Here is a 16,695-nt window from a genome sequence, read left to right on the forward strand (position 1 = left end):
CCCTTCATCCTCCTTTTTCTTACTTGCATATTTAGCTTTATGTCTCTATTGATACATCCCTATCCCTCCCCCCTTCCCTCCCTCGCGGGGACGTGTGGGCATTTAATATACAGAGCATGCCTCCTTCATCTGAGCCTTCATTTTCCACTATCAGCTTTGACAGACAGGTCCACCACCCCCCTCACCACCCCGCTCTCCCTCCGTGGTCATATTGATCACAAAAGGGAGGGAGACTGGGAGGTGGAGGGCGGGGTGCAGACACCCTCAGGACAGTGGCTGCAGAGCAGACAGACAGATGGGTAAAAAGGGAGAGCAGGCCTCCCTCTGTTGGAGGTGTAAGGGACAGCCAAAGTGAAGTATATGAGAGGTTGTCTGGCGGATGTCCTTGAATGCAAGTTCATCCATCAAGTGGAGAAAGATCATTTGTACTGTAGGTGGATCTTTAACATGTCAATTAATATGTGTGAAATTATCAATGCAGCCCATTCCCTCAATCTGTCTGTGCACTCGTGAGTGTCAATTTTTTCCATGTTTTGCATTGAAAATGAGACAATATTGGCCTCATGGTCCATGTGGTCTGGGATGCGCCATCCTCACATGAACTAACCTGCAATACTCGTCCCACACCCCCAAACCCTGCCTTTTAAATTGCTCATGACATCAAAAAATGTTTGAAAAAAGCAATACAAAAACTAAAAGTATTCACTTAATCAAACTTTTTTTGTCATACTACTCCCATCCTCCAGTAAACAACTACAAAATACGAGTGAAATGAAGTTATGATTATCAAACGACCCCCAGTGAGTTTTCTGAACCGCCGCCATCTTGGCCGTCACGCCAAGGAACACTTTATGGCAGCCATACTCATCAAAACGTAGCAGTGGACACACAGCAAAGCGAAGAAAGAGAAATATTAACAATATTCACAATAATAACACAATAATAACATTTGCTGATATTGTTAATACATTGTAAATGTATACAGTATACATTTACAGAATATGCACTGTTGGCTGGCACTATATCAGTTTCGTAACCCAGAGCTACCTCTACGTGTTGACAAAGCAGTTCATTGAGCATTTCATATAAAAACACATTAAAAAAATCAGCCACAACTGGTATGTTGTTTGACTGGCAGTGATTGACACTGACCTATGCAGAGACTGCAAGATACAGGACGAATGAGTATTAGTCCCTGTTTAGCTAGCCTTGAAATTTGGCATGAAAACCCATATTATTATTCTAAGATTCGAAGAATGTATCTTGGTGAAAATTTTTTAATTTACTTACTGCTATCTTGGCACGCTTTTCCACGGTCGAACTTCTGCTATGTGTTTTCAATTGCAGATCCCAGTATGAGTGGTGGAAAGATAGTTGGGACAGCTTGGGGTAGAAGCACCCTCCGGTAATACACTTTCAGTCCCAAACTTTCCCTTATCTGAGGCACAGTATCAAAACAGTTCTCCACGAAATGTGACGAACATAATTTTGAAGAATGTGACAAGGCGAATGGCGTCTTTTGGAAGTTTGAACAGGCTTACACCATCTGCTGGAGTGTTCGAGCAAAAGCCTGTCACACAACAAGCGGGTATAATATAAAAAAAAAAATATGACAACAACAGAAAATCAAAGAAAAATGCCCCACAACAATATAGAAACCAACGTATTCCATGCGTAGCTCAGAGAGGGAGTGTTCTTGAAGTGACATTATTTTATCCGTCTTAAATGTAAAAAAAAAAAAAAAAAAAAAAAAAAGGTAAATATGTCAACATTCAAGCACACAAAATTTGCCTTTTAATGTTATTTTGCAAAAATACCAAGATTAACGCGTTTTGGTGTCATGAGCACACACCTCCACAATATTTGGTACGCCTGCACAATCCTATTTCTTTTTAATGTAACAATAATAATAATAATGATAATTTTAATATCATAAAAGTAATCCTTTTTCTCAGGCAACACCTCCTTGTTTGTTTTTATGAAAGGCATGTTTAAATTCACTTATGAAATAATAATAATACATGATTTACAATAATATACGTACAGTATATATTCTTTGTTTATATTTCATTTTCATTATATTATTATTATCACTCTTATATCCATTCATTCATTTTCTATGCTGCTTATCCTAATTAGGGTTGCGGAGGTATGCTGGAGTCTATCCCAGCTGACTTCGGGCGAGAGGCGGGACACACACTGGACTCGTTGCCAGCCAATGACAGGGCACATATAGACAAACAATCATTCACACTCACATTCATACCTATGGACAATTTAGAGTCGCCAATTAACCTAACATGCATGTTTTTGGAATGTGGGAGGAAACCGGAGTACCCGGAGAAAACCCACGCACGCACGTACACACGTCTTTATGTGTGAGAGTAAAACATAATTATAATATCTAACATTTATAACATTTTATATTATACATACTGCCAATTGTTTTAACTGCATGCTATAGTTCACGAATGTTAGTAAATATTATTTAAGAGATAACGCCTGCTGGAGTAGTCCAATCATAAAGGAAAAACTGTCATTGTAGCAATAGCGGCTGAATTCCTAAAAGCGTAGCTGGCACTCACTGTTCATGTTTTATTTTGAAATACCTCATGTGACCAAAAACACCCAGTGGGAGGTCCTTTGTCTTTGACACTCCTGACTAAAGGGGACAAAAAGAGGACAAATCTCACCCTAAAAGTGACTGGCAGAAAAGTCGGATTAAAAGTAAGTCATATAGACCAGGGGAGACAAAATAGAGGAGAAAAGGAGACGCAAACTTGGAGGAGGCTGAGAAGGTTGCAACCGGCAAGTTTGGATGTGAGATGAAAGTGCAGAAAAAGAGGAGGAGGAAGACAGAGCCAGAGTGGGGAGGGAGAGTAAATGGAGAGAGAAAGAGAGAGAGAGAGGTCCACAAGCCCCTGGATGATGAGAGGGAGGCTGACTCTCCCAGGACACATTTGACAGGTTTCAGAAGTGGGGGAGCCTGCAGCTAGAAGTGTCTGCCTGCACCCTCAGGAGCAGCAGCCAGCCAGGGTGTGCTGTGGAAATTGTGATTGGGAATATGCGCTTAAGACAAACAAAACAGAAGAAAGTGTGCCTGATGAAAGTGGCACGTGTGTATGTGCGCCTCTTCTCTTTTTTTTATTCATGTCGCTGCATGAAGTAGGAATTAAAAAAAAAAAAAAGAAACTATGAGATGCTCTGCAAATTCACGGCAACGAGGCAAATATGCTTGTGTTTAATTAGTTTGGGAGTTTATTGGAATTTATTATCAGTGTTCATCGTTTTAATCCCAATAAAGCTGTACCTCTAGCATCAGAATGCAAATGGTAGATTCCTGTGCCCATGTGAGCCATCATTCAACATTAACCAGGAAGTAGCCTGATAGCTAACAAATGGACGGACAAACAAACACAAATACGCCAGTTGTTATTGCTATTTGTATGCATGTAATTGTATTTGTATGTATTGTATTTGTATGTATGTAAGACAGCTACAAATTGTTACAGTCAAACCTCTGTTTTCGTATGATTCAGTTTTTATTGATTTGTGGTGTACACTGTATCGGTTTTCATACAATACTGCTCGTAACAAACCAGTCCATTTCCCTTGTAGTCTATCATTCCATGAAATTGCGTCCCCAAACAAAGCATCCTATGTGCTGTTGACTCACTGTCCATGCATTTTTTTATTGAATACAACTGCTAAATAACCTGCAATGGGGCTTAAGAAAGTCGCAAGTGATTGAATTTGATGTATGGGAAGTCTGCATCAACAATAAGTTCCGTCCCTTTCATGTTTTTAACTATTTTTCATCGTTTTCTGCATGTAAAACTATCAATTATCATTAATAACGGATAATTATAGCGTAAATCCCAGTGTATAAGCTGCTACTTTTTTGTCAAACTTTGAACCCTGCGGCTAATACATCGGCGTGGCAAATTTATGGCTAAAAACTGCATTTCCCATGATGCTTGGTGTGGTCATGTTCTAAACTTGTGACATCTCCTAAAGCAGTGTTTGGAACACACTGTGGTACTACACCCTCGTGAGCATCAGTTGAACAGTATAGTACTGCAGAAAGTAATGTGCTGCTAGAAAAATGGCAAGACAAAGGCAATTAACAATGGAAGTGAGACAGACCATCTTAACACTTAAAAAAAAGTATTTTTTTTCCTACAGAGGAATTTAGGTGTTCTAAAACTTTTGACTGGTAGTGTACTTAGCACCACAGGCGTACACATCATATCCACTCACTTATACTATACATCAATAAATAGAAATAAAGCTATCATATAAAACAAAACATAAAATGATGTTTTGTTCTCTTGGAGATGAATAAAGTTGCTCTCTATCCATCTGCCGAAATATAGGCGCCCAAACGTAGATGCAGTCTTCTTCTTTTTGTTTATGACGGGTCGCGGCCAACATTTAGGTGCATACTGCCACCTACTGTACCGGAATGTAGACGCGTTGTGCACATTTGCAGTGACACCCCGGAAGTGCCAAGCCTCCATCGTAGAAAATACAAAAAGAAATGAATATGATGCCACTTTCAAGTTAAAGGCAATGGATTTGAGGACAAGCGACATAGAAGATGGATGGATGGATGGATGGATGGATGGATGGATGGATGGATGGCAATGGATTTGCCTGTCAAGACTACTGCCAGATGGAGGACACAGACTACACCAAAAGAGAGAGAGAGCCGACAACATGTGTAACGAGGGAATTAGGACGCTGTTGAATTCTGATGCAGAAGAGGGTAGGCTATTGTTATCTTATGTTACATGTGCTATTTAGAACCGTTTAACTGTGTACTGTGTACCTGTGTACTGTTCTGCACTGTTAATTAGTAGTGTTGCACCGCTGTCTGGCACGCACTGTTTGGAAAAAAGCATTTATTTAGTTAAAAGTTTGTATTTATTATATTATTTATTTTATAAAAAGTGTGAAAACTGATTGACAACAATTTTAAAACTTAAAATTACAGTAAAAAAAAACTAAAAGTACTTTTTATATGGTAACTTTGAGAGACAAAAAGTTGTGATTGTTTTGTCTTTAGCTGTGTTTTTGTCTGCATATGCCGTACAACAGCAGGTCAGTGCAGCTGCAGGAAGCCCTCATTATGTCTCTGGCTAGAGGAGGAAGAAGTCAATACAGCAAAAATAAAAATGGATTTTGACACACACAAGAAGGAGAGGGGGCCTTCAAACACGAAAAAGCAAGCAGCACAACGGCAATGACAAATTAGCAGTTTATATGCTGCGTCCATACCTGTAATACTGTAAATCACTGTAGTATGAATGCTAGCTGTAATGGTGTAGATTGCTTTGGGTCATAAGATGTTCCAGCATTAATGTAATCTATAATGTAGTACTACGTCCAAACTGTGTGTCCGCCTACTGAGTAAAGAGAGAGCAAAACAACTTTGTAGATTTAGTGGGCCGTCTACTTGGGCATCAAGGGTGTCAGTGCTGAAGGGAGCGAGGGGGCCAAGGTCTCCTCGCTGTGGGGGATATTAAGCCTTCTGATTTGCTCTCAGGGGCCACCCATGGCAGACATCTCCTATTCTATACAGGCCCCAGCTCATCTTTATTTTGGCAGGGTTGGTGCTCTCTGCAGGCTGCACTGCACCACAATACTAAGCTGTTTGTGCAAGGAGGGAAACAAAGTTGATCCCCACCCCCACCTATCTCCCCTTTTCTCCTTTTCATTTATTTATTCTTCTAGCCTACATGTGTTTGTATCCGCTTAATCACAATGCAGAGGCTGTTCCGCAGCAGAACACATCCGAGGCATTGTGGAGACAATATGTACAATTTTTTTCTTATTGCTACGACGAACTGGAACAAAACTGGAAACATCAGGGCACGGTCTTCTTGCACAAGAGTTTAAGTTTTATCAGGCAAGGGATCGTATTTGGCAACTAACAAAATATAATCATAGTCAATCATATTAAGTCCAGTAAATAGTCCAGTCGTCCCTCGTTTATCACAGCTAACTGGTCCAATAATCGACTGCGATAAGTGAATTTCTGCAAAGTAGGATTCAATATTAATAAATGGAATATTTTCATAATTATGGCGTAGAAAACCTGTTTACGATCTTCTAAATACTGTTTTTAACATTATTAGAGCCCTATAGACATGCAATAACACCCATATAGTCACCTTTACATTTGTATTACCCAATATAGTTGATATAATCAGAGAAAATAAGACATATAGACATATTAAACATATAAGACATATTAAACATAAATAAGATAACATATACTCATACATTAGCAGTTCCTTTTTTCTGGACAGCGTACTTCCTGCGGTGGCTATTGTCTCACCAGTGTAATGTAATAGCGGCTTTAAATGGCTTTACACTCGCATTACCCAATATAGTAGATGTAATAAGAGTAAATAAGCCATATAAGACGTAAATTGAATAATACGCGGTACGATCCGTGGGAGAGACTCCTCGGCAAAAAGTACACTGCTAATCGATAGATATGACCTGAGAATACAGTGACCTGGATGAATGACAATATTTACAGGCATAATAGATAGATAGATACTTTATATCTATCTATGTAATAATAGCAGTAATAATAGCCGTCGAGGCAGCAGTGGTGTTCAAGATCCCGCTGTAAATGACGATGATGACGGCTGGGTTTGATTGAGAGACGAGGAAGAGTATCACAAGTGGATCGGACATTTTGATGAGCCGGTATCGTGGTGACAGGGATCTGACAAATTCTGAGCCTGGTGACGTTATAATATGCACATTAGATGAGTAAATTTACTCCCATCACAAACTTTGGGTCATACTGATGTTTTTTTCTCATTTAATCTCTAACCATTTTCAAGCTACCACCTTTTGAACTAGTCATGTCAAAACTGAAAAAAGTCTGGTGCCTAAAGGGTTAAGATATAACTTTTATAGTCAGCACTCTTTCTTGTGGATCACCTTATTTGCCGGTGCCGATACTTGCAGGCCAATACCTGGTTCATGTAAGATGATGTAAGATGATGGGACTGTACCATTTTTAATTGTTAGGCAGGGGATAATGTTTTCATCGTGACCCACACATCAAAAACGAGAAATGACATCCTCTAGGAAAAGTGAATTATAGTGAGTTTTCATGTGTTAGCTAGCTAGCTACTTCCTGGTTCATGGAGAAAGACTGAAAAAATACTTCACGTCAGGTTAGCATGTGGCTGTGATGGTGGGACAGCTGTCGCGACACTATTAACAGTCTGAGAACATCACCACAGTGCGTCTGCTCTGCCTAGAAACGTTCATGTGTGACACTCAACGAGTTTGTCTCAGACGTACGCCGCTCATAATTAATACACCCAGGTGAGTTCAAATTGGGCCTGTTGCAGAGAGCCGCGCCAAGGGGGCCCACCGTAACCCCAGCCACCGTCTCGCGGTCCCGAGCCTCTGTGTCTTCCTTCCTCTCCACGTGGCTCCACGGTGCATTTATTAGAAGAAAAGTTATTTTGAGCTGTAAGAAATTCAAATGAAGGCTCCCACATGATAACTTTTTTTCCTCCCTTTGAGATGAGACAGCCGTCCTTAAAGCACAGGGGTCCGGGATAACAAACGGCATGTTTGAAGTGTTCCTTGGAGAACGTTGAAACACACCCACGCATTCAAGGCACATCCACTCAAGACCCACACCACCGTTATCCCCCTTGGCTCTACCAGTGTGGACTGTGGCTTCATTAAAGCACATATATATGTATATATATATATATATATATATATATATATATATATATATATATATACATGTGTATATGTGTGTGTGTTTAAAGTGGCAGTGTGTTTATATGGTGGTGAATACGGTCTTGAGGCTGCATGAATAAGTAGTGCGTGCAACACCATGAATATTTATATTGTCAATATAATTAGCCATGTAGACTAATGGAGGCCATATTTTGCACTTGAAGCCATGCCAATTTTTGTGGTTGTTTATTTTTTTGGCTTGTTGTTCCCACAGTGCTGCTAAATAAGGAGTATCATTATTCCCGAAACGTTATGCAGTCTGGATGCTCGTGTCGCGGATTTGACCATTGTAGCTTGGCTGATAACGTCTCAATTGTTTGTTACATTTCAATTATATCACATAACAATGTTGCATTGTGGATGGCACCCTCATTTGTTTTTAATTAAGTCGTTTTCCTTGCCATTTGACATATTCTCAGGCAAATGCAATTATGATGCTGCCTTGTTTGCCGTAATCCTTGCAGCAAGACCCAACTCTAATTTGCACGAGTGAAGGCTTCTGTCAATGATCTTTTTTATAATATGGGATAAACATTGGGCCTCATTCACGAAACGTTCTTACGCACAAATGTGTTCTTAAAGCCTTCTTACGAAGATTTTTGGCATTCACGAAACGTGTTCTTAACTCACAGTTCTTAGATTTAAGAAGAAATTCTACGAACGCTCAGGAGGACTCTTACGCACAAGCAAAGCTTTCACTTTCAATGCGCAATCGCCCTCATGATGGATTTTGCAACCTGATCCAAAAAAATGTAGTGCAAATAAAATATCCCAACAATTATTTATCATTGAAACAACTAAAATATACTCCATCGATAAATATATATTCAAATCCCAATTCATCAAAAAAAAAGTAGCTGGCTGGACGTGCGCTGCACAGAGAGAGAATGTAAAGGGACCATTAGATTTATTTGCTGAAAGCAACGAATATTTGATGTCCCGCTTCAGGCTTCAGGCTTCCCTCTCTGTTCTTGCAGGTGTGCAGGATCATCAGAATAACATCGCAATGAAACGTGGTGTGCCTATTGTGCACGTAGCACTCCCAGATAACGACATGCGCCCCCAGCCACGTCTTGAGCCAGAGCACGGGGCTGCTGTATTAACTAGGCAGCGTCTAATCAAATGTAACCACAGAAAAAATAAATTGTCACACACAAACTATGTATTTTGACTTTATTTTTCCATCATGATTGTGTAAATATTTTCTAGAGTTTCCGAAATGGTTTGGTTTCTGATTGATTTTCCTCCAGATCCCTCCGGTGCAGTCTAATCTTTTTTTTGAGTCTATTTTAAGTCAAAACACTTCTTTTTAACCTCTGCGGTGGTGCGTTTCTCCGTGGAAACGGCATTTATGTTTCCTGCAATGGTGCTCCATGCCGACTCTTTCTGGATGGCCTGATGACCGGTGGATACACGTGAAAATAAGGTGGTCTTGTGTTCGGTCACTCCTTGTAAAAGCACCTCTATTTCAGTACAATTGAAGTTTTTCTTCTGTTTGTTGTCCAGCTGCTCCACAGTCTTGCCCGCGTTGCCATCTCCGCCTCCAGGTGCCTGTTGCGCACGGCACATTTTTTACCTTATATAGAAAATAATAGGCGGTGACCTATGCAAATTAGGCCTCACATGCACGGGCATCCCCGTTGGCATTCATCAACCTAAGAACACCGGTGTGAACGATTATCCCTACTTAAGAACGTGTCGTGAATGTGGCGCAGTTTCCAACCCGCGCCTTCTTAAGTACACTTCTTAAGAAGACTTTTAAGAAGATGTTCGTGAATGAGGCCTAATGACTGCATGCACAAAATCTTGACACCACTGACTGAACACCTGAAAAAACATGTGACATGTGACAAATGTGCGATTACACATGAACATCACAAATGTCTAAAACACTAGATGTTACCATGGCTTGCATCCAGATTTGAGCCATTATAAAAACTATGCCTTTTGAACCAGCCTAATGATTTTTCTTCTTCTGTTTGTACACATGCAGTGTTCGTGCAGGCCAACAAGCTTCAGCAGCACATCTTCTCTGCTCACGGCCAGGAAGATAAGATCTACGACTGCTCGCAGTGCCCTCAGAAGTTCTTCTTCCAGACGGAATTACAGGTGAGCCTCAATCCGGGAACCGACAATTCACTCCCTTCCACTCCTCACGGTTTGCAGATCAGAGGAGAAATGATTTCAGTCCGTTGGAAAACTCATTTGTGATTCCCAGATATGATTTGATTTGCTTATTAGACCGTCTGAACAGTAAAATATCTGGAATTAGGGGATTAGCGGAATGCTCGTTTTTGAAGAGGTAATTACGCTCAGTGCAGAGGCAAAAAAACACTGAGTCAATATGGCTGCATCTTCCCTCCTAATCACAGAGGAGGCCTCGTGGCTAAATATGAGCTTTGTCCTCAGGGGAGGCCATATCTGCCCTTCAACAAAGTTACTAGTTGGACTTCTGAACTCGCAGTGTTAGAGAGATAATCCATTTTCAAGCAATCTTCCCTCCCTCCCTCCTTGCTCCTCAGGGAGTGTGAAAAAATGAAACAGACCTTATTATTTTATTGGTGAGCAGTTTTTTTTAGCAGCTCTGTTGTGTTTGGGGGATTCTCCATGGTGCACATGGCATCATTTTTTTATTACCGTTTGAAGATGAATCATTAAAATCTTAGCGTATAAACCACATAGTCTAATCACCGGCATTTTCCTTAATTTGCCAGAGAGGGCAAACAGAAAGACGATATGGTGCTGTTCTCCAAGCCAAACTGGGATTAGAGTGTTGCCAGAGCATGGCTGCTGACTGATCATCATGCATTTCCATAAGGAGGTCCACTTTATAAACCCAGCAGAAGCTGTGTGCCAGGGGGAAGGTGAATGTGATTGTTATCTGATGGTCATTTGAATTAAACAAGTGCAGTCTTGGATTATTTACTACAATATTGGGGCTACAGGGTCAGCACATTTTCTCAGGTAATAGGTTCCTCTGGTGTCTGTAAATACTCTCAAACAGTTGAGCTGACACATGTGACTCAGTGACTCACTGGCTTAAATATATTCATCCTGACCCAGAATTTCTCCTGGATCCAAGAGAACCAAATACATGGATATACGGAAGGGTATTGGGCAACATTTACTTGATCAGCTATGTGGGAATTAACGAAGATAGACAGATGGATTACTGATCTTGAGGGAAATTCAGACATCCAGTAGCTGACGTAGCTTGTACAGTAGATAAATTGGGGACATAAAATAAGATTTTAAAAAAATGGTAAAAATAAAATAAAAAATGTGTTTAAAAAACCGAAGTCTCTGTTACAGTATTTATTGTTATTAGATTTAATGTGATGGGAGTCTCCTTCTCTAAAAGTTCTGAACTCCTTGTGTTGTCCCAACTTTCTGTTTGTATTTGTTGGTATAAGATAACTCTCCTAATCCTGAACCTCTGCAAACAGAGTTGAAGAGTGGACATTTGGCTAAACAGGTATTATTATTTATTATTTTACAAATACACCACATGGTGGCGCTGTCATTAAGCTAACTAAGCAACTAACTACTTGAGACTGACTCAACAATGCCTCTGCTGTTTGCAGCCATAAACTCCACCCCTCCTCCTCATTTGCTTTAATTATGCACATCCATACTACATTTATGTAAGACAAAATGTTGCTATTAAGCCGCACACAAACAAGTCCAGTATAAAGAAGGGATGCTGGAAGAACTAGTAGAGTTGTGCTTTGACATCTATTTCGGCACAGTGATCCTCATGTCCCTGAGGGGCAGTTCTATGTATGATTACATTGTTTTACACGTTGCACGAGGAGATTAGAGCATAAAATGACAGACCGGTGGCGCTTTCTTATGAAGGGAATGTAATGGTGAGGGGGAGAAAAGATGATCATTATAGTTAACCTGTACATGGGACGCTCTCTAGTGAGTTCATCATTAACAGCACGTATAGAAAACACGTGTACAGTATCTGGCTGATTTGCTATGCTGTGTGCTTGGTAAGTCTTTATCTAAAATGCAACATGGTGCAGTTTTGAGTTGTTGTCTAACTTCCCGTGTACAATGTCTCCTTGACACGGGGGGGTGCTCCTTTGTCAGTCTGTGTGAAGTTGAATTGTCTTCCAGCAGTGCGAGAAGTGGAAGCTGTGGGTGTCTACTTCGGACTTTCTCGCTGACTCTTTGGCCTGCTCACTGGCCGCCCGGGCTCCTCATCTCTCGCCGTAGATGCATGGGTCAAAGGGCGGCACGGGCTGGGGGAAAAAAGATGCGGCTGAGCAGGTAGAGGGAAAGAGAAGCAGGAGGAATATTTTATTAATTTGCTGCTGAGATCCTGGAAGGGACCAAAAGGCTGTGACAGGTATCCAGCGCAACGCCTTATAGCCGCCTCCTCCCCACCTTGGTGAACTCTATCCTGTAAGGGGGCCTAGCCAATTTTCACCAAGCCTGTCGAGATGGATGATGTGAGTGCATCAGTCTAATCAGCCCTCCTAGGACCCCCCGCCCAGCAGTCTCCCTCAGAGTGGTCAGATTGACTGACTCCTGGTCCACTGTGGCCTGGAATCCACATACCAAAGGAGAATAATCTCCTACCTTCACAGGCAAAACAATAGCAGTCAGATGCATGTACCACCATTGCTTTCATAGCTCTCCAGAGGCCCTCCTCATCCTCATTCTGCGATGCTCATATAATCCTCACCCTCTACGCCCTCACCCCATTAAAATATAGAACTAGATATTTCATGAGGTGCTGATGGGGAGGGCAGAAAGGCTCTCTCTGACCCTTAGCTGCAGCAAGACACATACTGTACATGCTACAATAGAACCTCTCAGTAACTCTTATGAGACATAAAAAATGTTCTCGGGCGCTGGCAAAAGCCACATTGCAAAGCAAGACCTGATAACAAACTTCGCGCTTCAGATACAGTGCGTGTCTCCATATACCCCGCCATGCTGTTAGGCTGGATTAATTAGGCAGATTCATTAACTGATGGGTGCACGGTATTAGCCTCAGCTTAAATCTGCAGGCGCTTTGAGGAGAAGCACAGAAGTTTGGTTTCTGCAGCAATGCGGTCTAGCAGGGCAGCGTTTGGACGCATTTCTCCCAATCAGCCAGCGATCCTTCGTGGACTACAGCAGTGTTCAAGGGCTACATTGTTAACATTACAAAACACGAAGGCAGTCTTCTATTCACATTTTGTGCAGGACACAGAGTTCAACATACAGTAGTCTATTTTTACATGCCAATATTAGAAAGGAAACTGGAGGACGTTTTCTACTTGTGGAGCTCAAACCTCAAACATGAAAGTTCACAAAAGCCTTGCAAGTTTGCCAACAATTGCCCAATCTAATGTTATATTGCTGTTTCTTTCTAACGTATTTCATTTTTGCATGTCAAGATAAGATAAGACAGGAAATTTCACAAAGGCCTCGCAGTGAGATGGCAGACAATTGGCAAATCTTATTTCGCTATTACTTTTAATTTCATATCCCCCTCAAGCTTGGCTGTCTTTTATTCCCCCATCCTACAATTTCATTTGGAAATTATGTTTTAAGTCGTATTGTGATTGAGGTATGGGTGTTAGGGCAACTGCATGCCTTCTTCCTCCTTGTCTCCCTCCCTTAAGACGCTCACAGGACACCTACCTTAATTGGAGCCTTTTAAAAGGATTCCGTCATAGGCAATCCAGAAGTATCCGTGGTCTTAATGAGTGCTGCAGAGTGACGAGTGTATGCATATCTACATCATGTTCTGCTCAAATGAGATTCTCCTCTCCCTGTGTGATGACCATGATTGCCAAACTGTGACCAATTCCAGTGTTTTAATTAAGCGTATTTATAGGCTTTGCAGTCACCAGGTCAGTGTAAACAGCCACGTAGCGTCTTGTCCGGCATGGAAAATAAGGAGGGTGAGAGATGGACGGCTAGAGAGAAATAAGGGAGTGAGCATGTACACGCTATGATTTTTGCATTGATAATGATCTTATTATATACAGTATCTAATTTTTCTGCAAGCATTTTTATTATAGGATATCGTCTCAAGGGATACTACAATAAAACAGAAATGTACTTTAGTTGTCAGTGTACAGTGTGTATAGCAGTATAGATTTAATATGTACTGAACATGATTCAACACACAGACAGCCATTACAGCGCTCCCTCGTTTATCGCGGGGGATAGTTTCCCATAATAGCCAGCAAAAAGTGAAATCCACAAGGTATCCAACTTTATTTTTTTTACAATTATTATATATGTTTTAAGGCTGTAAAACCCCTCACCATACACTTTTCTCAGACAGGCATTAACACTTGCTCACATTTCTCTCGTTTAAACACTCCCAAAGTTAAAATTTCAAATTTTAATGATCAACCTACGAGGTTGGACACAATAAATTATTAAGTGACTCACGCGTATTCACTCCTCTGACCGTGCCTCTTTGTTCCACTGTAGCGATTTTGTATCCTTGTTAAAACATTTTGCTCCTGTCTTCGTATTTTTCTCCTCCTTAAACTGAAGATTCATTTATTCTGTAATGGCGCCCCATTGCCGCGTAACTTCTGCCTTCCTTCAGCATGTCCAGAAGTCCATCTTTTTGTGTGATGGCTGGCTTCCTCTGCCTTTTGGGTGCAAAACGTTTCATCGACGTGGGCTTTGTCGGGGAGAAAACTTGCAACCATACAGCCTTCAGAGTCACACGCGGTTAGTTTCTTCTATTTCTTCTATTGTTTACAGTATTTGCGGTTAGCAAGCATCTCACACGATTAGCTAGTTTGGTAGCCATGACCACAAGAAGAGACGGCGCGAAGGAGATTGATTGGCAATGGCGTACAGCCAATCAGGACACAGAAGGCAATGGGCGGTGCAGACAGAAGAGAGACAATAGAGAGACACCACAGCCTCCTGCTAAATCACAGAGCTACAACACTCAACTTCCCACAATGCAATTCTTCTTAAAGGGCTAGGCTAGACCTGTAACAGCGTTCATATGCTGTCCAGATAAAGCACTAAAATACATCTGCGAAACAGTGACTCCACGAAAGGTGAACCACGATGGAGCGAGGGAACACTATTGTATAAATATCTACAACACAACTGAGATGTTCTACATCAGTGATTCCCAACCAGGGGTACGCGTACTCCTAGTGGTACGCAACAAACTGAAGGGGGTACGTGGAAACATTGAATAAATTATTTCCAGGATGATAAATAAATATTTTCAGTCATTTCATATTAAGCCAGACAATAAAATGGAAGTTTCTCCAGGGAGACAATAACCTGTGACACAGCTGCACCGAAATCATAACAGCCACTACCTGCGAGCAGAAACCCGGACAGATTTATTATTTATTTTGATTTTGTATGAATTTATTTTTATTACTTATTTATTTTGTTTAATTAATTGTATGAGTTTGTTGTAAATAAATTGTATTGAATTTGAGTTAACATGCCTGAGAATTAAATGTCTAAATTAAGGAGCTGACATTAAATAATTTTCATTTAATGATCATGTTTGGGGCTGTCAAATTATTAAAAAATCGAATCAAATTAATCACAGTTTTCAAATTAATGATTCATGATCAATTACCATTTGTAACTGTATTGGAAACATGCCCATTTTACCTATATGTCATGAACAAAAAGATTAATGAACAAACAGATAAAAGACAGCACACAATTATATATATTTGTATGTATTCACAGCTCCAAAAAAAATGTTTTAATGAAGCTAAAAGATAACGCACATGTCTGAAAATATTACGAGCCATAAAGAGTTCCGTTCAAAGACGGAAGGAAAGATGGAATTTAAGTTGAGTTAACATGTTTTGAGTCTAGATTTATTTTGTGGGGTTTCTGTGCATACTTAAATTCACCAAATTGTACTTCCGCAATAACGACTTACGTTAGTGAGTGATAAGAATATACACTTATTGTTTTTCTTTGTCTTTCTGTTTATTTAGACCACACATCCATGCATGATAATGATATACTGTAGTTGTAGTGTCCGTGAATGCAGTGAGGAAGTGTCATTCCGAGGAGGACTAGAGACGTGTTGGTGAGTTGGAGATACAGTATATGGTGCTGGAATTGCACTATTGTTGAGCTGTTCAGGGCAGAATGAAGTTAGAAAAGAGCATCAGACTCTGTGGGACTGTGTGGGGACACGACACTATGCTTCTGTCTGCCGTCAAGACCGAGAGGTGTGGCCTGACATAATGCGCATGCGTTAATTACTCTAAAAATGTTAACTTCATTCATTAAATAAATTAGTTACTGCCGTTAACGCACTATATTTGACATCCCTAGTTGCGTTACATTCTACTTTTGGAGAATTATCAACACGTATGAGTGAGGGGGCACTCACCAGGCTCTGGGGGTGCACAAGACAAAAAAGGTTGGGAAACACTGCTCTACCTAATAAAATAAATATGCACAGTTACACATTTGATACCCAACGTACAGTAGATGTGTCATACAATTGCTGAAATCCTTCTTTCCAGTTATTATTGATAGCCACCACCATGCGTAGTAAAAACAGAACAACTGAAAATAATCCGCAAAGCCAGAACACGAGGTGTGTTTGCTTCTGCGCGAGTATTATTATGGGCACGGAAGAACTTCTGCAATCAATGAGATCTGTCCTCTCACCAATTATTAATGATAACCACAGCCTTGTAGAATAGAAACAACTCCTAAACACATAAAGTTGCAATAATGCGGTATTACATTCTAAAGCGAGGGTATACAGCAGTGCTTCTCAAAAAGTGGGGCCGGTCCCTCTGGGGGGACGTGTTGAACTGTGTTGAAGTCAGGGGGGCCTGAGAGGCAGGGAGTACTTTCAATGTTAGGGCAGACCTGCCAACATGTACAAATGTATTGTAGTCAAAATGCAATTTGACTCTTGAATACGCT

General features: G+C 40.7%; 1 protein-coding gene across 7 annotated transcripts in view; it reads left to right on the top strand.

Annotated features, from left to right (window-relative positions):
- The window catches only part of LOC129177354 (zinc finger protein 521), a 147,916-nt gene that overhangs the window by 111,646 nt on the left and 19,575 nt on the right, over window positions 1-16,695 (top strand). For 5 of the 7 annotated variants that reach the window (XM_054768405.1, XM_054768406.1, XM_054768403.1 and 2 more), the window contains one exon: window positions 9,782-9,897. In XM_054768405.1, the coding sequence (XP_054624380.1) occupies window positions 9,782-9,897 (116 nt within the window). Of the gene's footprint in view, window positions 1-1,347; window positions 7,715-9,781; window positions 9,898-16,695 lie in introns of those variants that run through there. The other 2 variants (XM_054768400.1, XM_054768402.1) reach the window with 1 other exon arrangement.

Source organism: Dunckerocampus dactyliophorus, chromosome 2 (assembly GCF_027744805.1).
Source record: "Dunckerocampus dactyliophorus isolate RoL2022-P2 chromosome 2, RoL_Ddac_1.1, whole genome shotgun sequence".
NCBI lineage: Eukaryota > Metazoa > Chordata > Actinopteri > Syngnathiformes > Syngnathidae > Dunckerocampus > Dunckerocampus dactyliophorus.